The 22352-nt window shown below is 45.2% G+C and overlaps 1 protein-coding gene across 1 annotated transcript; it reads left to right on the top strand.

Moving 5' to 3' along the window:
* The first annotated feature begins 1351 nt into the window (after positions 1-1351).
* Positions 1352-18092, top strand: ENDOD1 (endonuclease domain containing 1). The gene is made up of 2 exons (XM_054015618.1): positions 1352-1750; positions 11067-18092. The coding sequence occupies exons 1-2, from the start codon at positions 1457-1459 to the stop codon at positions 12213-12215; spliced, it is 1443 nt and encodes a 480-aa protein (XP_053871593.1). The 5' UTR covers positions 1352-1456; the 3' UTR covers positions 12216-18092.
* The last annotated feature ends 4260 nt before the right edge of the window (positions 18093-22352 follow it).

The following is a 22352-nucleotide window of genomic DNA, read 5'->3' as shown; positions in this document are numbered from 1 at the left end:
GAAAATGACCAGTGTGTCGCTGCGTCTGATTCTGCCTCCTTGCCTGCAAGCAGTCTTGTTTCACCTTCTTCCACTTTTCTCTCCATTTCCACCATCCCCCTAGCCAGGTGGTCACACTTCGTGTCAACATGCCACACCTCGTCTTCATTTTCAGTTCTGTGCATCTCTTGTCATGCTCCCAAACCCTTCCTTTTCCTACCTGTCAGCCATTGCCCCTCTCATCAAAAGCCACTTCTTCAGCTGCTGATGGATTTGACCTGCTCCCTCTCAGCCTTACAGAATGGATGCTATGGGGCCACAGTTATTTGCATCGCTCTCTTGTTGTAAGCCCTTCAGTTCCCGAGCAATGACAGGAAGATTCCAATGGAAGCATTGTTAGGCCAGTCTCCCCCTTTACCCAGTTGACCACACAGGGCAAAAATGGGACTGACCAAGGTGCCATATACAGATGCCCATTGGGCAGGTGAAATCACGGCAGACAGTGATGAATGGCTTTCATTCCAGTTTGTTTTCCCATCAAATACCGATTTCTCTGGTTCTATAGGTTTGGCCAAAATATTCAAAAGTAGCCATTGATGATGGGGTCCCTTAATTCTGGTGTATCCAACCAGAGACTCTTAAAGGGGCCTGATTTCAGAGGTGCTGAGCACCTACAACTCCCACTCTCTTGTATTTCTGCCTTTGGTTAATCAGTCCTGGTCTGCAAAGGTCAGGCGAGACCTTTGGGCCTGAGGCTTTTCAGCATTAAGGGCCAGCGACTGTGGTTCACCTTGCACAGGTGCAAAAGGGGAGAGGGAGGTCACCTCTTCCTGCGACCCGACATCAGAGCCATGCATAACATGGCTGGGGAGCATCATACTCACAGGTCACGAGTAGCTTTTGAGGGATAGCCACCCCGAAAGTGACAAAGAGGAGTCGGCTCCAGGTAGTGCCAAGACCCTGCTAACTCTCTACACCTTAGCCAGCATGTGGCTGGAGAGGGCATGATACCTACCGCCTCTCAGGGGTGCTGGGGTTGGCATTACAGTGAACTGCCCCAGCCCCTTTGAAGCCCTGGAGAGAATTCCTCCTCCACACATCCTGTGGCTCTGAGCAGAGATCCAGCCTGGTCAGCTGATGATGGGCAACAAAGAAACCAGAACAGTTATTGAGCTCCCTCCTGCACTGAATTAGCCCTGAGCTCTGAGCGTTGGGAGCGATCTGGTGCCCATGTCATTTGTTTGTGTGGCGTGTGTCAGCAGAGCCCTGCACGTGTTCAGTTTCATAATGCGCTCTATGCAGTAAGCTCTCACTCCCTGCAGGGAACGGCTGCGGTTTCATATTTCATTTCCCTTGTACACTACACCCAGATTCCAGTCGCTTTCTGGCTTCACTGCAGTGCATTACGCAGAGCACAGGTCCTGCATCGTATCCAGCAGAGACAGACAGGGCTTCTCTCGGTTCCAGGCAGTGGACCATGAAGATGTCAATTTTATTTTCACTTTGCATCTTTGCTTTCCCTGGCTTTTCCCAGGGCAGGGTTGTTGGAGTGGATGAAGCTGGCTTTGCCGAATGCAATAAGTTCTTTTATGGAGAAACCCCACCAGAAGGATTTACGGAGTCTTTCCATGTGAAAATCTGTCAGCAGTACAACAAAGAGCCACGCTTCGCAACGCTCTACAGCACGGAGGACAAGACCCCTCTTTATTCCGCTTTTACATACACAAAAGCAGCTCAGAGAGGGGAGGAGAGCTGGCTGGTTGAACCGCAGGTAAGTCAATCTCCCCAATAGCTGTCAAGCAAATCTTCTCAAGAGTTAAGGCATGTAGTTATCCTGGACTGTTGGGGATGGAATTTTACAAAGAAGTCAGGGAGCTGTGAAATCCTTCTAGACACTAATGTATTAGAAATAGTATTTATTCTTGGGTTCAGCCCTGGACAAATCCATGGTCTCTTGTCCCAAAGTGCTTACAATGAAAACTGAAAGGCATTGCATCCAAAATGGAATAAGAAAGAAAGAAAAAGAAAAGGAAAAGGATTTCACCCTTTAAACCACCAGATCTATCTGTCTATCTGAGAGAGACAAGGTGGATGAGGTAATATCTTTTATTGGCCCAGCAGTTGTTAGTGGAAGAGACAAGCTTTCAAGCTTTCAGAGGTCTTCTTCAGGTCTGTCAGAGCTCTCTGAAGCTCAGAAGCTTGTCTCTTCCAACATAAGTTTGTCCAATAAAAGATATTACCTCACCTACCTTGTCTCGCTCATATCGTGGGACCAACACAACCATAACACTGCAAACTATCCAGCTAGCTACCTAGTAGTTATTACACAACACAGAGGGACACACTGGCTCTGGCTAATAGGGTTAAACATTTCAGTGACAAATTGATGTTTGCTCTATTGCCAGCACCGATCCAGTAGCTGATAAGTGCTCATTAACTTCATTGCACTGGAATAAAGCACACATTTGTGATTCACACTGTTGACGCTATGGCAGTTCTTTGTGTCCCTCTGTTGTGGATACTGTAGCTGGAAAGAGGTGTAGCATAGTGCCCTACAATATGAAAGTTTTCAGTCAAGGCAGGGGAATTCAGTTAAAAAAATGTTACCTGAGTGTCCGTTGCTCTTGTCTATACTGACACTTGGCATGGTTAGCTGACTCCTTGTTATGTTTTAGTGCTCACCCTTAAATCCTTACCAGTGGCCTAAGAGAGCTAAAGAACTTTACTTTGGTATTTGCAGTATTCAAGGTATTTCACTAGTAAGTGTAGGATAATACTGCACATAACCTGATCTATTCAGCTAAAGCAAATCTGGCGCATATTAAGGGAGACAACTCAGCAATGACAATTATTATTTGTACTAGAGTAGCACCTAGAGGCCCCATCTAAAATCACGGCTCCTTTGTGCTAGGCAGTGTACAAACATACAATAAGAAACAGCCTCTGCCCCAAAGAGCTTACAATCCAAATACAAAGGGACTTGCTATTTGCCTCATTTTCCAGATGGGGAACTGAGGCACACAGAGACTGAATGACGTGCCCAAAGTCACACTGCAAGTACTAGAATTGAACCCAGCTCTTCTTATAGGTGCTGGAGCTAGAGGTGCTGGGGGTGCTGCCGCACCCCCTGGCTTGAAGAGGTTTCCATCATATACAGGGTTTGCAGTTTGGTTCAATGGCTCTCAGCACCCCCACTATAAAAACTTTTCCAGCACCCCCTGGCTATCCTGCGCCCCTGTCTTAGCCACAAGCTCATCCTTCCTCTCTGTCACTGTAGCCGGTGTTCATTGTTGCTGTTCATCTAGCGTTTGTTCCATTTTACACAGCCGCCTGTCAAAGGTGGCCACCTGCCACCTGAAAAAGAGAAAAGCCTCTTTAAAGCCATGTAATTACCAAACTGAATAATGCATAGGAATCTTTAATAGTTGTGGGTTCAAAAGGACCTAGACAAGAGAACATCTGCCAACTGTGTCACATAGGCAGCAGAACACAGCAACAAGGAAGGTGCCCTGCCCAGCTGCCAAGCCCTCCTGCCCCAGCCAGGCACAAGCGTACCCAGCCTGACCCTTACTTCCAGCTGCCATATCTCCCTGTGTCCCCTCTTTCAAGCACCCAGGCCTCCTACATACCTCACGCTAAGCACCTTGAATTTGTTCCTGCACCCAATGGTCAAGCCCTCTTATCCCCTTCTCCCAGCCACCAACCCCCTCCCCAAACACGCATCCACTCAGCAGCCAAACCTCTTTGTTACCCAGTGACCGGCCTCACTCCCAGCTGCTAAAACTTCCTTGCCACAATATTTAGGTTTCCTGTTTCAAAAATCTAGTCACTTTCACAGGGGTCTTCCCCTTGGTCCACTCTTCTCATCAGCCCCGATTATAGACCTGTCATTCCTGAGCAAGTGCAGCAATTTGAGAAACCACTGCATCCCTGTGCATTATACACTGAATTACATGGGCCTGTCACTATTTTATAATAAGTAGAACTTCAGGAATGGAGGTTGTTTGTAACTCTGAACAAATTGTTATGGTTGGTCTTTCAAAAGTTTACAACTGAACATTGACTTAACACAACTGTGAAATGTTAATATACAGAAGAAAAATGCTGCTTTTAACCATCTTCATTTAAACACAGAAACTGTTAAACAGTTTCTTTACCTTGTCAAATCTTTTTTTTTACACTTTCCCTTTATTTTTGTAGTAGTTTAGGTTTAACACAGTACTGTACTATACAGTATTTCCTTTTTAAAATTTTTTTGTCTTTGCTGCCTGATTGCCTATTTCCGGTTCCAAATGACGTGGTGGTTGACTGGTCAGTTCGTATCCCTGGTGTTCGTAACTCCGAGGTTCTACTATATACCCAAAAATCAGGGTTTGAAATAAAGTGGTTTTTTACCTCTGAAAGCTTATGCCCAAATAAATCTGTTAGCCTTTAAGATGGCAGCGGACTCCTCATTGTTTTTGTGGATACAGACTAACACGGCTACCCCTCTGATACTCTTAGCTGCTCTGACTTCACACAGTGTAACGCCATTGACTGCTATGGAGTTCTTCCAGCTTTGCATCAGTGTGTGTGAGATCAGAATCTGGCCCCCGTGAGCCCTGCTTGATTTTGATCAATGATGATGTGAGATAACGGAGGAGCTTTAGTTTTTTCTTCCCTGTACTGAGCTGCTGTGAAATGTGCTACACCAGAGAAATCCAGTTTACATTCGCTGTCTAACCAGATCCATTTGCCTGTATTTAAAAGGCCCATTCCCTTCACTTTTGCTTGTTGTTTTGGTTTGCTTTTAGTTTTCAACCTCCAAATGTTCCCTAAATCAAAACTGTTGTTCCTATTTAAAAGACTGGACCATTTAAACACAAATATGGATCTAGGTCAGTATAGACAAAGCAGCTTCCCCAATATCAACAACAGCTTAATGAAGGAGCAGAGATTGCCAGACAAAAAGCCTTATCTATGGAAATCCTTGAAAAGCAATGCTTAAATGGAGACCCAAGGATCTGATCTTTAACACTGGTGGGAGCTGTGCCTGAGAAGGGATTGCAGTGTAGTATTGAAGCAATTCTCATGGTACTTTCCATTAAAGCACTACAAGATCTTGCCATAAATTCTGCACATAGCTAGGCAATGCAAAAGCACCCTATTATTTTTGTTCCCCTGTCCTCCCCTCCTTGCTCACTTGTTTCATCCTTCTCTTATGTCTTGGGTTTTGGACTATAAGTTTTCTGGGGCAGGGGATGTCATTAACTATATGTTTATACAGTGTCTAGCACAATAGGACCTTGCCCTGGTTGAGTCCCCTAGGTGGTACTGCCATACATTACATAATGTACTGAGAAAGTGTTAAAGGTGCAAAGTCAAATACTCAAAAGTTAGGAAATGCCGGAATTTAAGTTGCCTGTGCAACCTTAATACAGACACACACCCTGCTTTGTATACATGCATCATGATACAGTCTTTAATTATATGATCACATACCAGGTTTTTCACTTTACAACTACCATATATACAGGCATCCCATTCAACAATCACTGAAATGCAGCCACCTCCATGGTGGAAGAAAGCAACTGATTACTACTGTGCGGCAACATTACATGGTTGTTTAGGACAGGAAGTGAAGAAAAACACCTTCCACAAATTGGCAAATAGACCTGTAATTGGAAAATCAGTGCTAAGAATCAAAACACTGAGGAGCAAGTGAGTGGATTTTTCTACAACTGTCTGGGCAAGTCTACACTTAAAACGCTGCAGCTGCACCACGTAGTGCTTTAATGAAGACGCTCTACGCCAATGGGAGAGAGCTTTCCCACCAGTGTAGTTAATCCACCTCCCCAAGAGGCTGTAGCTATGTTGGCAGGAGAAGTTTGGTGGATTTTTCACACCCCTGCGCAATGTAATTTTACCAGCATAGGGCTGCAGTGCACTGCAGATTAGACCTCTGTCTCTGCAGAAATAAGCAAACAAAGGTGTAGCAGTGAGCAGAGGTGGTGCTAACCCATTGGGGGCCTCCACACACACAACACACATAATAAAAAGCAAACAAGGGGCCCCAATGAGTTGCTCAGGGCTCTAAGCAATTGCTTTGTCTGATTATGCCTAGCACTCACTCTGACAATGAGTCATGCAGGTAGAAAGTGAAGACGAATAGTGATGATATTAGAGATTGTTCTGTGCGATGCTGAGTCAGACTGGGGCTCCTAAGGGAATCTGCACAGCACACGGCCCTCTAGCACATCTAGAAAAGCGGTGACACCAGTTATCATCTAAGTCATTTCATGAGTGACATGTACACAGCCATACGCACCCAGACATGACCGCTATACATGCATGAACACAGTTATGTGCATAGGGTACACACACAGATATAGTGAAGTATCACACAGCGACTTCTTTTTTACTCTGGAGCGACTAAGAGCTATCCCATGAAATTTTGTAATAGATCATGATGTAACTTGGATCGCCACTTGACTCCTCCAGTGTAACATGTCTGCTTCTTCAGGGATGTATGAGAAATATTTGCCAAAAGTAGCACAGAGATAATAATTTGATGTGACATAAAAGGAATGTCAATAGCTTCCACTGTTGGTGTGATAAATGAAGTGTGTGTGTGTGTGGGGGGGGGGGGGGGGCGGGTAGCTCCCTTTTATGGACAGCCAGCCAGTAGCTATAAAATCCCTCAGAATAGCTGTTCTCTAATTGTTCTACCTGTAAAGCATTAAAAAGTCTTACTGAAAAAAAACAAAAACAAAACAAAAAACATGTCAAGGCCAATTCTCCACTCTGGCCCTTCGAGTGCAGACCCACAAGGATTCTAAAAATTAATACTGGCCACTCCAGGCTTCTATTAAGCTCCCAAGGTTACAGCTTTTCTCTGACCTTGGATTGGTAGATGCTGCCACCACCCAAGTGCAGAACCCCTTTGAGAACCCAGGAAGGCACACTTGGGAATTCCTTCCTGTGGGGTATCTTCAAGTCATTTCACCCACACCCCTCCAGAGAAAAGCTGAGAAAGAAAACAAAAGAAATCAGCTTGTGCCACCAGCTAATTAAACAACATATGCACAAACCTCTTAGCACACAAAAATCCAGTTCTATTCTTTAAAAAGGTCAATTTTATAAAAAAAAACAAAAGGAAGAAAATACATCTGGAAACTCAGGCTATTGCTAGATTTAAAAAGAGCAACTACAAGGATTAAGCATCAAGAATAGTTTCTTGAGGTCCAGCTTAAAGGTTACAAGCAAAACAAAAGCACCTGTGGTTAGCACAGAGGAATCCACAAGCCATAAAAAATTAAAATAAATAAACCTAATCTCATCTTCCTAGACATTTCCTGATCTACTTACATATCTGGGGTTTTAAATGAGTAGTTTCTAGGTATGATACTGATGATTTTTCATACCTGTCCCAAAGCTTCTTACAGCATAGCTGCTCTGTCCCTTCTCTCCAGGAGAACAACCACAGACAAACAAAAGGGGAGTCTTGTTTCAATTTTTTTAAGTTCTAGCCTTCCCATTGGCTCTTTTGGCCAGGTGCCCACTTTTACCTATGCATAGCAGTGAAACTTTGTAACCCTTTACAGGTAGAGCAATTAGAGAACAGCTACTCAGAGGGATTTTATAGCTACTGGCTGGGTGGGTGTCCATAAAAGGGACCTGCCCCTCCCCTTCATTTATCACATTTGGTTAGCCATGTGATGTGCAGTGATCCAGCTGTCAGGATTTTTAATGGAATATATTTATAGAGAAGAAGGATGGTCCAGTGGTTTGTGTGCTAGCAGGCCCTGGTTCAATTCCCTGCTCTGCCACAGACTTCCTGTGTGACCCTGAGAAAGTCACTAAGGCTTATATACACAGGAACATCCAGGAAAGTTAGTCCAAATTAACTAAACGTGTGACTTTGAAGTGGATTTGTTAAACTGTATTAAATCCCCTGTGTGGATGCTGTTATTCAGCATTAAAATAGCCTTACTTTACTTTGGAGGTGTGTGACGGGATCCCCGGGGTGCAGCTTGGGACAGTGGGACTGCTGTGCCCCCTTAACTCTCCATCCTGGGCTGTCTCTCACAGAGCTTTGATAGTGACAAGTAGCAAACCCCTCCAGGCACTGTTATCACTCAGCACAACCTCATGTGGAGCCCCACACCCAGCTAGATTGCATGAATGTTCCCAGAGCCACTCATGAATCACACAGAGAAAGGCACCAGCCAAATCCCCCCAGCTCCAAGCCTTGTACCTCAGGAATATACCATCTTGTACCTCAGGAATATACCATCTTGCACTGCTCAAGACAAGCAGTGCACGTTTATTAATTGGTTCACCATTTCATCAATGGAAAGTGGACATACACCAGCCTTTGTAAATCTGAGCAGATTTCCAAACACTTCAGGCAAACTCACTGGTAAAGATAAACAGTTAAACACATTTATTGACTACAAAAGATAGATTTTAAGTGATTGTAAGTGATAGGCAAAAAGTCAGAGTGGTTATCAAAAGAAAAGAAAATGTAAGCATGCAGTCTAAACTCTCAACCCTATTAGACTGGTTCCCTGCCTGTAAAATGGTAGCTCCTTCACTGGGGTGTTGTGAGGGTAAGTACATTAAATATTGTTTGTAGCGTTGTTGAAGGATATGAGAGAGATGCGGTGGGTGAGGTAATATCTTTTATTGGAGCAACGTCTGTTGGTAGAAGAGAGAAGCTTTCCAGCTTCACAGAGCTCTTCTTCAGATCTCAAGAAGGGACCCGAAAAAGACTGAGATTCCATTAAAGATTGTGAGGTGCCAGATACTCTGGTAATGGGGGCCAGGCAAGTGCCAAAGACAGCTATAGGTGTCCGCACACTAAATGAGTGCAGCTTCATTTTGACTGGGTTACAGCCCACGAGAGTTCTGCAACAGTGCCTGTATCTGCGTTTGAAATGGTGCTGGAGACTGCCTTCCTGGAGCTCCGTTAAAGAGAAAGAGAGCACTTGCAGCACTTGGAGGTTGTGTCAAATATAACGGCTGCATGAAAAGACTAATAATAGTGGGAGGCATCAAGGAAAGAAATGTTGCTGGTTGCCAGTGTTGACAGTTGCAGCATAAACTGCCTGTTCTGATATTTTTCCCCTTGGAACAAATGACCAAATGTTCAAAGTGAATTGAACCCCAAATCCTGCAGCTGCAGCTGCACATCTAATGCAGACAATTGGTGGCCTACATACTCAGCTGCACATAGCTACCTGATTCGTAACTATGAAGTTTTGCATTCACAAACTGCTGTGCTTGGAAAATTAAGTTCATGCCACATGTTCTGTATACAGTACCCCTCACTGTTTGGCAATGACACATGATGGAGTCTATGTGTTGTCTCTATCATTCCAGTCACATACAAAATTCATCACAGGAAAGAGGCCTGGGTATACTGGGGACAACTTAGTGAAGACTTCTGCCCATGACCAAGGTTGCAATCAGAAAAGCAAACAAGATGTTAGGTTGCATGAAGAACAGGATGACAATAATACAGAAAATATTATAATGCATCAAAATGAGTCATATGGCCTAATCTGTAACAGTGTGTATTGGTCTCCAAAAAGGATATTGCAGAACTACTAGGTGTCAGACAATGGCAACAAGAATGATCAAGGGCCTGGAAAAATGCTCATATGGAGAGAGATTGAAAAGATTAGGGTTGTTTACCTTAAAGAGGAGATGACTAAGGGGGGACATGATAAGAGTATATAAAATAATGAATAGCCTAGAGAAAGTACAGCAGGAACTTCTCTTCTGCCTGCCTCATAACACAAGAACAAGGGGACATTCAATTATGTTGAAAGGTGGCACATTCAAAAATGATAAAAGGAACTTTCACATAACCTGCAATTAGACAGTGGAACTCATTGCCACAGGATGTCACTGAGGAGCAAGAATTTAGCAAGATTGAAAGAGGGATTGGACATTTATATGGATAACAGGAACACCTACCTGTAATAGCTAATGATAATACAAATTTTGGAAAGAATATAAAACTTTATTCTTCTGAGTTTAAGCCAATCTCTGACTATGAAGGGTAAGAGTGAGATACTTGTGGAGGGGTGGGGGGAAATTACCCCATATCAGCCTTCCATGGAGCTTCTTGCACTTTCTTCTGAAGCATCTGGGCACCTTTGGATACTGGTCTAAACAGACCAGCGATCTGATCCCTATGGCAATGCCTATGTTTTATGTACAATACTTCTAGCTTAAATAAGTCAATTAAGAAATGAAATAAGAGACAGATGAGGCAACATGTGTATAAGATGCTAAGATCACAAACTGTTGGAACCATCCTGCCCAAGTAAGCCTGTCTAAATACAAAAGACACCTGGCCATTCGGGCTGCCTAGGGCGTGATTTGGGACAGACTTTGGACCCTGCAGTTTAAATTTCCAAAAGAAGGATGTAGGACGTGTCAAGAAAGAATGACTGATGAACAGATAGAGCTGTAGTATCCTGGGAAAGAACAGGGCAGACATTGCTTTGACTACGCTCAGTTCTCTGTGTTCCTGCTCAGACGGCTTGTTAATTTGCTTGCACAACTCCATTGTCACTCCACGTAAGACTCCATGCAAGGATGTCTGGTTCAGGAGTTACTAGCTTAGAGTTCCTAGTACAGGAATTACAAAAATGAGTTTACCACACCTATAGCCCTGATCCCATAGAATAGCTGGGGACATATAGGGTCTGTATGCTGTCTGCTGCACCCAAGTGATGTGCTCCATTCTCCATCATCTGAAGTCTTTAAATTAAGACGGGATGCTTTCTAAAATATATACTGTAGTCCAGCTCAACCACAAATAACAGGCTTGATGCAGGAATTACTGGGTGAAATGGTATGGCCTGTGTTATGCAGGAGGTCAGACTCGATCATCAAAATCCCTTCTGGCCATATATCTATTAATCTGAAGAGCTACAGGAAAAATAGAAAAGATGGATGGATTCATATCATCTGTTGACCGGGGTGTCGCAGTGGGTGAGCTATAAGTGCATTTCCATGCATATTTTGAATGTAGCTTCATAGTGTGCAGCAAGGTAAGCCGCATCCAGTAATTGTTCTCTTTTGTGTCTCAGATAGATGATCCTGGAAATGACTTGGAGGAAATGGTGCATGAAGCTGTTGCTGTTGGCTCAGTGAACAACCTTGGAGCAAACCAAGCCCTGACCACAGACTATGTGGACTCTGGTTATGAGAGAGGGCAGCTAAACCCCAGTTCCCTCAATGAAGATGATTTCCAGCTAGCCACATACACCCTTACTAATGCTGTCCCTATGACTCCCTCTCTCAGTGAAAGCTGGCACAAGGACCTTGAGAATATAGTAGAGCAAGCTTTGGCCCCACATTGTGAAAACGGGGCTCGCCTGTATCTTGTTGCAGGTGCTGTTCCATCCAGCCTCAGAGTTAAAGACAAGGTGTCCATACCAGAGTTTCTCTGGCTGGCAGCTTGCTGTGATGCTCCAGAGGTATGGTCTGTGGGCTTTCTGAAACGTCCGAGTGGTGAAAACAGTATAGAAGACCTGTCTGTGCAAGAGCTGGAGAAGCAGCTTCCTTCAGGAGCTCACTTGTTTAAGAGCAATTGTGGGGGAGGCAGCCAAAGCCAGGAGAAAATGGAAACTATATTGCAAACCATAAACCAGATCCAGTCTGAAGAGCCCATAGTGCAAACTACGGCCGGGAGAGTCGGCTGGCACAAGCGCGAAGAGGCCAGCCTGCTGAAAAGAGTAGCCGGCATCGTTGCGGCTCCTTTCACCAAGCTGCTGAGAATCATCGGCTATGTGTTGGTGGAGGTGGTGAGATACACGTGTTATTTCCTATGGTATGTCGTCAAGCAGCTCGGCAACACTGCAATGGGCGGACTCCACCGCTTATGGAACGGAGCAGTGTCCTATGGCAAAGAAATCAGCACAGTGCTGGTGAACATCCCCAGGGACGTGGCCAAGGTCGCAGCAAACATCATCATGGGCTTTGTCCGGATCTTCCAGAACACCCTGAGCCTCATCTACAGGATTCTCAGCGTCCCCATTGGACTCTTCCTTCATATCCTGGCTTTCCCCTTGGACACTCTCTGTGCCGTTCCCATCGTCCTCAAAGATATGGCCGCTGGAGTTGGCGGCACTTGCTCACTCGTTGTCGATGCCACAGCTGCCATGATGTCCGGCTTTTATTACATAGCTACTCACCTAGGCAAAAAGTTTGTCCCTAAGCTCTCTTCTGATGACTGATAGGGACGGCAAACAGAACTGCACAGACATGTGGTGAAAGAAAAGTGGGGCAATATGTTCTGATATGGGACCAGTGCTGACAATTCTTGTTGGTATTTATTGCAGTGACATTAATAACACCAAACCAATCTGGTGATCACATGGAGGGCCTCTGGCACTTCAAAAGGGGATTCCATTACAAATCGACTTCCACTTATTGTAAAGTGTTCAGGGTTTCAACCGGGGTGACAAGCTGTCTGTGGATTTCAAGGCCAATGTCAAGCTGCTTCCGCTTTGAGACACCCTGAGTGTAGCACAAAGTTATTCCTTCACTACTAAAATAGGAAAATGCTGATGCCTGTTCATGGGCAGTGCTACAAAGGCACAGCAGAAGCATGTGTCCATTGGTGCGGGTAGATAAGGGGCTTATGCTGACCCACCCCTCTGCTAGGATTATTGCATGGGAAGAAACCACATAGAGATTAATTCTGCCTTTAGTTGCACTATTGACTTCAGTGGGGTTTTGTGGAAGGAACTGAGGGCAGAACTTGGGCTGGTGTGTTTTAGCTGATAATTCTCATCCCTTGGCCTTAGCTGATAATTCTCATCCCTTGGCCTTTCAAGGCAGCTGAAATGGATGGAATGGCCCTTAGTGAGAGTAAATCACAGTTACCAGTTGCTTGGTGGGGTGTGGGGGGATATTTATCATTTTCCTTAACTCCCCATAACCTTTTAAACTGACCATTGGTACCAAACAATTATCCAAGACCTGAGGTCTTTATTCAGTGTGGGCCCGATCCAAAGCTCAGTGAAGTCCAAAATAGTCTTTCTACTGGCTTTGGATCATACCCTAATACCCCAAACAAACCCCCGCCCCCCGTTGCCTCCGATTAGAGACCAAAGTCTCCCAAATACGTGCTTCCATGCCAACTCATCTGGAAAGCTCTGCAAGATTTGGGACTCAGTTGCTTTCGCCCTTTTTTTTCTTTTATGTGCACTGGGAGCCTGACTCAGCTGCAAGGAACCCTCCACCCGTGTTTCGGGCTGAGGCGACAAATACGTGACTGTATCATCCTGGTTGGTCTGAACAAACACAGTCAGTGCAAGGCCTTGCATGCAATGACAAAGGGCAGAGGAGCAACACTAATGATGAGGGGCCAGGTTCTGCCACTCTAACGCTGAGTAATCTCTCACTCCGCAAGAATACGCATTGACTTACAGGGAGGCTATCTGCAGTGTGAGGGATGAATCGGCGTGAGCAAGGGTGGCAGAATTTGGCCCTAGGAAGGCTGGTTGATACCTGGCAGTGTTCTGTCTCCCGCCTACCTACATCCAGTGAGAGGGGAAGCAGATCTGAGGAACCAGCCTGTGGTCCTCATGCACCCCAAACTCCCAGTGAAGTCAGGTTGGAAGGTTATGGAAGTCCATGGGGGTGAGCTAGGAAAGCAGGATGAGGCAGAAGTCCATCAGGCTGGGGAAATGGTGATCTGCAGCATCCTGCAGTAGGTTTGGGGCAGGGGGGTTGGTCACTCGCACTAAGTTAGCTCATCAGGGCTGGTGCAGGCAAAATTGGTAGGGGCAGTAGGCCCCAGGGTGGACGAGGCCTCAACCCATCAGTGACAGGTTGAAGGGCGGGCGTGACTGTAATTGTCCCAGTGACACACAGTGTGAAACACAAGCTGCTTGATGCTAATGGAGCTTGAGGGGAACCCGGGCTCCTGTCACTTTATCACAACAGCACTTGTGCCCCTCCTCCTGCTGACAGGACATACCCATCCACTAGCTCCCAGACCCTCCACAAGTGCACATCCCAGTGCTGGACACCTCCCCTATTGTCCTCTGTCCCCCTGGAGATCCCCCAGCCCCAAGCAGGCATGCCATTGGAGTCTGGGTGAGTGGTGACTCACTGCATCTGGAATACAGCAGCGGGCAGATGAGATCCTAAGCAAAGGGCTTTACAGGGGAGGTCACAGTTTAGCTCAACCGAGCCCCCCTCCAAACTCAGTGGTCCTGCATACTAAGGGGACATGGTGCAGGGGCACGATCTGTCTGCTCCCCAGTAAACAAGGGCCTATCTTCAGCTCAGCTTACACCTCCCCTTGGAAAGGCAATCAGGGGAAGCAGTTTTGGTTTCTTGTTACCGTATAAGCTTTGTCCCTTGAGAGTGATCCTTGCTGACTGCCTCAGCATTTGCTTCTGTTGATTCAGTCTGCAAGCACACAAATGCGGTAAGAAGTTGTAGAAGAGACATGCACTGACTCTCCTCATAGTTCCTTCACATCACGCCCTGTGCATTTTTTATGCATGACTATTCTGCTGTATTTTTATGTAGCTCATCTATGCTTTTACATTTGTGGGCATAACTCTATGCAAAGTCTCTGCTGGGAGGATCTGGCTGTTCTGTTACATGCTACTTGGGAGCAGTTCTGGATTTGAGAAAACGTTATTACAATATGTGTCAGCGTTCCTACCATTTCTATTTAATGACAGGCTGAATTTGGGGGGAGTAGTTGGCTCAGATTCTAGCAGTGGAATAAAGAAACTCTGGCTGGTTCAAATCCAGCCCAGCTTAATCATGACTCAAAGTTATTACCCTGGCTTTGGGATCTGTGTGGAACAAATTATGTGTCCCAGACCAGTTCCTAGCAAACAGCCCAACATATCTTAGCAGCAGAGAGGCCATGGAGTGAATGGACTTGGAGATCAATGCCACCTGTCACTCCTAGAGGTGATCACTCCAGGTCAGGGTAGAGGCATATGGGGAAGTTTACACTTTACTCCCCGTGCTGCACCTGATCCCTGGAGAAACAGAGGACTCTGGGGTTGTCAATCCAACATGCACAATATTGGTCCCAAATCCCATTGGTCATTTCTTACTATGCTACACGTCCAAGCAGTCTATAGAGAAACTGCCTAAACACAGAACAAATATTGCAGAACAGCTATGCACAGCTGTAAACTGGCTGTCGTTTGAGATTAGCCTTATCTGGGCATGACATATGGTGTGGGAGCTTGACCTTATCCTCAGAGCTATGTGGTATTAACAAAATTAAAGTGACTTTGAAAAAAGAAAGACTTCATATTACATTGCTGGGGATCGTTACGATTAAGACTGCTGACACAACTCAAAGGGCCATACCTAACTGGGGGAAAGAACAGTGTTGTAGTTTCAATTTGTTGCTGCACTACTCAGCATCTGGTGGTGTTATTAACAATATTTTGTGCTTCTGTAGCACCTTTCATCTGAAAATCTCAAAGCACTTTATACAGCTTAGTTAATTAAGCCTTGCCACATACTCGTGAAATAGGTGAAGGATGAAGATTATAGAGATGCACATGCCCCCCCTGCCCCATACATTATCTAGAGAGGGAGATCGAGAGAGAGAGATCATTTTATTCATCATGAAATGCAACTATCTCTGGGGTGAATCATGGCAGTTATTTTTTTAGCACCGTAACATTGCACAGTAATTTAGGACAGGATGAAAAATACAGTAAACAGCTGAAACTGGAGTGGGGAATGTAGGGAGGCAGGAGCCAAATACCTGAGTTGGATATTGGCCAGAACAATGTAGTTATACCAACCAAACCAAGCCATTATACCAACCAAACCAAACCAAACCAAACCAACCATGTTCTCTTTAGTGACCATGGAGGTCAGGACTTTAGTTTTGTGTCTCAACTAAAGAAAAAAAAAACATGCGGGGGCACTGACTCCAGTTCTGACACAGAAAGAAGAGTGCCACTTCCTGCAACATCTGTTCCACTTCCTGCAGCACTGATGTTTTCTTGGAAAGTGCACTATCCAAACCCTGACCCACCTTGCTTAGCTTGTGAGATCGGAGAGCATTCACAGCATGAGATGGGAGGGAGATTTTTCCCAGGCACAAATGGCAGTTGGGCACCCAACACCCACTGTCCTTCCATGGCAGCTGGGCACTTACTTGCCACCTGTGCCATTGTGCCTGATCTGGATAGAGTTAATGGCCCTGTGACGGGGTGGTGGAACCCAGTCCAGTGCAGGGTGAGTGCACCCCCTCCTCTAAGCTGCCCTCTACCGCAGGATGGTGAGGTATAATGGCTAGAGTCAATATAATTTGCCACTGGAGCGTATAGCCTAGTGGTCAAAGCCAATTCAGCTGTCCTTGTCCTCTGGGCTAGCAGACCTAATGGCAAGGGTCAATACAGATGCCCCCTCTCAAGGCTGAATGGCCCAATGGCCAGAGTCAATAGGACGGCCCTGCCTCTCAGGGCTGTGCGGCCCAACGGCCAGAGTCAGTAGAGTTGCCCCCGCTTGTGGGGTTGTAAGGCCTAGTGCCCACAGTGAGTAGAGTTGCCTTTGTCCACAGGGTGGTAAGGCCTAGTGACCAGAGCCAATGGGGTTGCCCTTATCTGCAGTGCGGCAAGGCCTACCAGTCAGAACCAATGGGCTTTGTGGCCAGAGCCAATGGGTAGGGGGTGACCAGAGATGGGGGACCTGGACCCACCCTGCTCCACCGGGTCCCGGCCCAGGGCCCTAATAGTGGTGAGGTGTTCCACCACTGAGTCAGCAGAACTCCAACCGAAACATGCCGACTTCCCTCAGGACTCTAGCTAGTTCCTAGCAGGTCTCTTGAAGCAGTACTCAAGGTGTTGTCGTGGTCTCCAGGCTTCTCAGTACATCCACAGGTAGCCGGGTGTCTGTCTGAGTCTCGGTGCCTCTGGCTTCCGCGGTTAGGGGTTCCCACTGCTCCCAGGCTGCATCCTGTAAGATGCGTCCTTCCTCCTCAGCGGTCAGCCCAGACTGAACTAGGCTGTTCCCTTTTATACTAGTACTGCATTTGGAGCATGCCCAGTAGGGAAGTGGGGGTGTGACTTCTTCAGCCCACAATAAGGAGTTAACCCTTTCCCATCCAGTGCGGAGTGAGTGTGCCCCATTACAGGTCCATAAAAGTATCCAGTTCTTTTTAGTTTTAGTGCCTGTGCAAGATGCTGGTTTATCAGCCCTACATCAAGACTGGACAAAGTTCTAGAAAAGAATGAATCATCAGTGCTTATGTGCTGGTTTATGTCTTCCAGGGGGGTTATGAATATTGGCCCAGATTCACTTGCTCTGGTGCCAGGCCAGGTGAATTAAACCCTCTTATGCCAGCCTGGGCAGTGAAGCTGCTTGTTCTCCCTGGGCTTCTGTTGGGGAGGACCAGCTTTAACCACTGTCAGATACATTTACATTCCCTTTGAATTTGGCCCATAGAGGTGACTCACCTCCCCTAAGTCACAGAGACAGTCAGTAGCAGAGCCTGTATTGGACCCCAAAAGCCCCCAGTCCTGTGTTCCGCTCCCCAGGTCACACCTCTCTTGAAGCTACCCCTAACAGAGCGCCTTTTACAGATAAACACCTCTACATGGGGCTACAAACTATTACTTCAGCCCTCCATGGAGGACCAGCTGCTCAGATTCAGGCTAGTTTTATTCACAAGTTATCACCTTGGCCTAGTCAATGCCAAAAAAAAATCACTTACTGAAAAATAAATACAAGTGTAACTAGTTTGGCCAGAAAGGGTTAGCAGACAGCACAACATCCAAGGTGTGTCTGTAGTATGCCTGGTATGTCAGGAACTGGTACTGTATGTTCAACATGACAGGATATATTGTAGCTGCATATTCTTAGTTTTATCCAGCACTGGATACCATCTGTCATTCATTTCAATGAAACAGCCATTTTCAGCTAAGCAAATATCTCTAAGCAGACAGACCTATGGAGTTTCCACATTTGTGCTAATACTGCAGTCAAGGGCCTCTAGACAATGTGGTAAGCTGGCTCTGAATTCTTCCGCAAGGTTCCTGGATTCTGCAGTAGCTTCCTTCTAATTAATACATGTACGTGTTTAAACTAATTAAATATGGAAATGAATAGAACCATCAGAGAAGTGGCCCCAGTGTTATTTGGTTTGATAGTCAATTATACAGATGTTATGTGGTCCCCACATTTTCATTTTCCTATTTGCCAAGGGGTTTGGTATTGACTGCATGTAACTGCATCATAGGTGGTATCAGAGGGCAAAACTGGAAGTTTTGGCAGATGACACGGGGGTGTCACACAGTCTGGAATGGCTCACAACTGAGTGTCAATCTCAGGTCAGACTGTCAGAAAACAGGGCAGACATGTCAAACTTGTGGTATGTTCTATAATAAGATTTCACCAAGCTAGTAACAAATGTGAACTCCTGGATCACTATATTAGTCTGACCATGGAGTTACAAGCAGTCCCATTGGGCTGTCCAGCCTATCTTGCCACCCCGACAAACTGGACTTAGTGATAACGGTCACATAAACCAAAAATCACATCACTTCAGGTTACTCCCAACCCCAAAGGGTCAGTCACTTACCCCTAGGTCAACTGGTACTCTGGATCTTACACCAAAAGCAATGCCAGTAGCTAATCCTCTAGTAAAACTGAAGATTAGTTAAGAAAAAGAAATGAGAATTATTGAGAGGTTAAAGCAGGTAAAATAATTAAGAGGTGAGTCAAAGTTTGTAAATCCAAAACGATATCCGAGATGTAGTAATCTGCCAGTTCCAAAAATCTGTTAGGGCACCTAGAATAACTCTAAGGATCTCTGTCCACTCACTCAGTATTTCCACCCTGTTGGCATCCAAACCATCCAGAGATACAGGATCATTCCTTGAAATCCATTTTATAGCTTCTCCAGAAACCAAGCTGAACAGTGTCTTCACCCACGTGGGTTTTGATGCATAGGAAATGTAGGTTGAGTCTGTGAATTTTCATTGTTGAACACAATGGCCCTTGCTTTGAAGTTAGCATTTCTGGTTACAGCCATTCAGGGTCAGCTCCAGGCATCAGCGCAGCAAACAGGTACTTGGGGCGGCCAACGGAAAGGGGCGGCATGTCCAGCTCTTCGGCGGCAGATCCCTCAGTCCCTGCTGCCGAATTGCCGCTGAATAATGAAGCGGTGGCGGTAGAGCTGCCGCCGAAGTGCCTCCAATCGCGCCTTTTTCCCCCCCCCCCCACTGCTTGGGGCGGCAAAAATGCTGGAGCTGGCCCTGCAGCCATTAAGTCCTTCATTAACACTTCTCAAGGTTTCTTTGAGGAATAAATGTAACGTACCAGCAAACAACAATCTTTCATTAGTTTTCATGAAGTTTACATGTCAAACCTCTTCTCATTTTAACTCTAGCACACACTCTAATCTAGGGCTATCTAATTACAGGGATAGACATAATATAATGTGAAAGCAATCAACAGGTTACAGATAAGTGAAGACAATGCTATTTAACACATCAGTGAATTAATCTATGGCTCTGACCCGCTGGTCTGTCAGTGTCATAGCGGGCAAATGGGATGTGTGGTGCCTAGCAAAGAGTAGATGCAGCTAGTGAGATGAACACATGAGCTGGATATTCCTGATAAAATGGTCTGTAGTGAAGTAGTTAACAATACTGATATTTCAATGGTCACCTTTTGGTTTCAGAGTTATCAAGCCATTGAGATGAATAGACTCAGGAAGACATCACTGTATCAGGGTACACTTAGTTCATGTTGCTCAGGTATTCTTCTGAAACTTATTCCCACCAGTGGGCATTGGAGGCCTTCCCCTCTCCAGCAAGAGTTTTCAGAGGATCATCATAGATCTTATACAAACTACACTGTCTTTCCCCACGCTTTTTGGAAAGCTCTTGCTTCCACCTGGTGCCACATGCTATATAGATTGCTAGTCAATAGGTTTGATTCATACGGACTTTTGCCTCCAGAATTTTGCTTTGAAGGAATCCAACATCTCAAATCCCGACTTGGCAGATAGAGCTGACTTTGGTCTTATGCGAAACCACCAAGTGCTCCCTAATGATGAACCAGCTCAGGCTTGCTCAAAGTGCCATAAACCTTAGAGAGCCTGGCCCACATTTTGAGCAAACTGGTTTGGTTTCATTACAACCATTTTACACATTGATAGACAACCCCCGCCCCCACGCTTCTCATGTGGCTAAGGGCACTCTTCCTCCCCAAGGCATCAGAAGCGTATGGGTCTCTGGTATAACTGGTTGCCTCGCCATGCGTTATTGCTACGTAATGGCCTTCACTTCAAAGAAAAAACGACATTAAGTAAAATCAATGAGACATTTCTTGTATAACAAATATGCCTAATGATGTTCTACACTCCAGCTATGCTCCATGCATAGTCTAGGGCTATCTGTCCCACCTTGAATTTGACAGACAGTGCCATAGAGTCTCGTTATTTGTAGGAGAGGAAGTAAACCTGCTGGTAAATTGTGGCAGGGCATCAGTGAGATATTAATGGTCTCTGCTCATCAGCATCTCCAGAAGTGGATTGGGAGAGGGCAGGAAGGGTAGTTGTGCAGGTGCCTATTTTAGTAACAGCGGGAATGAGATTAAAAACAAAACAGGTCTTATACTGAGATTGACCCGAACACCTCCAAAGCTCAGTGCTGGGAAGAGACTTGGAATTCTGATCAGGATCTTAATTCAGTTGGTCATCCATCTCCATAATGCAGGAAACCAACCCCCCAGATCCAACACTCCAAAACTTTGGGGAGGGAACGTGTATTTGGGAATCTGAATTTTGTAGCTGGCTTCTATTTCTATAACTAGCTGAACCAAATCCGCAGATCCAATCACCGCAAATACTGAGGAGATCTGAATTTTGCAGCATGTGCCCATCTCTGGTCTCACTGAGTGCTAAGGCCAGATCCTCAAACGTATTTAGGCACCTAGCTACCATGGATATCAATGGGAGTTAGGCACCTAAAGTGCTCTGAGGAGCTGGGCCTAAATAAAGTGCATTGGAATTGATTTCCCAGTACAGTCTGAGCCTTCCAGGGAGACTGTAGTTTCAGGAACTCTGCTGGGATTGGGAAAGGTGTGTTTTGGGTATTGTAATTAATGCTGCTTGGCAATTTTCCATCAAAATGACTTGCTGATTGAAAGTGCCGTCTCTACTAAACTGGAGAAATTTTGATTTTGTTAAAAAAAATGATTTTTCTCTCATGCAAATTGAAATAAATTATTTCATTTCAGGTTGATTTGACCGGACTCAAAATATTTCAGATTATTGAACTGCCCCAAAACTTTTCTAGGGTACTGTCCCCCCTTCGGTAGGTATGACCTGCATTCCATGCTCCTAGATCTGTAACTTTACAGTTGCAATTATGCGTTGGCATAACTTTGCAATTACAATGGGTTGTTTTCTCCTCTGAGATGGGAAGCATTTTATGGACATTTCCCATAGTGTTTGCAGACTAACGCAAGCTGCTGACTCAGGTGTAGGCGTTGGCCTGGAGGGAAGAATGCTGGCAGTAATTCCAGACTCACATTCACAAACACATAGAACAGAAAAAGCCTCATGAAAGGCCAAATAAAAAAAGAACAACATGGAGATTAATATTTGGTCCTTGTTTCCCCCCACTCCCCATTCAAGGTGGAATATGACCTTTTTCTGAAATATGATCTGATCCAAATACAGTGACTTACTCTGAAACCTTTCTTTTTTATATGCAGCTGTAGGATATCAAAAGCTAAAGAAAAGACCACAGCATTAAAAAGGGCTGGTTCATTTTATAACCATTTGTAGTTATAACATCATCTTGCATTTCAATACCAAGGATCTCACTGTATTTACCAATATTAATGAATACACCTCTACCCCGATATAACGCGACCCGATATAACATGAATTCAGATATAACGCGGTAAAGCAGTGCTCCGGGGGGGGGTTTGCGCACTCCGGCGGATCAAAGCAAGTTTGATATAATGAGGTTTCACCTATAACACGGTACAATTTTTTGGCTCCTGAGGACAGTGTTAGATCGGGGTAGAGGTGTATATCCTCCTGTGTGGCAGAAGGTATTATTACAGAATCATAGAAATGTAGGGATGGAAGGAACCTCGGGAGGTCATCTAATTCATCCCCTTGTGCTGAGGAAGGACCAAGTATATCTAGATCATCCTTGATAGGTGTTTGTCTAACTTGGTTTTAAAAACGTCGAAGGATGAGAATTCCACAATTTTCCTAGGTAACCTGTTCTAGTGCTTATCTATTCTAATAGTCATCAAGCTTTCCCTAATATCTAACCTCAATCTCCCGTGCTGCAGATAAACCCAATAATTTATAATTTATAATTTCTTGTCCTATCCTTGGTGGA

Source organism: Malaclemys terrapin, chromosome 1 (assembly GCF_027887155.1).
Source record: "Malaclemys terrapin pileata isolate rMalTer1 chromosome 1, rMalTer1.hap1, whole genome shotgun sequence".
Classification (NCBI taxonomy): domain Eukaryota; kingdom Metazoa; phylum Chordata; order Testudines; family Emydidae; genus Malaclemys; species Malaclemys terrapin.
Note: the sequence above shows the minus strand (reverse complement) of the source record. Positions and strands in the feature narration are given on the sequence as shown.

What these genes read in the sequence shown, in the direction of transcription:
- ENDOD1 (XM_054015618.1), top strand. Translation starts at nt 1,457, where the DNA reads ATGAAGATGTCAATTTTATTTTCACTTTGCATCTTTGCTTTCCCTGGC. An exon ending in GCTGGCTGGTTGAACCGCAG is followed by an intron (nt 1,751 to 11,066) that starts GTAAGTCAATCT and finishes TTTGTGTCTCAG; the next exon opens with ATAGATGATCCTGGAAATGA.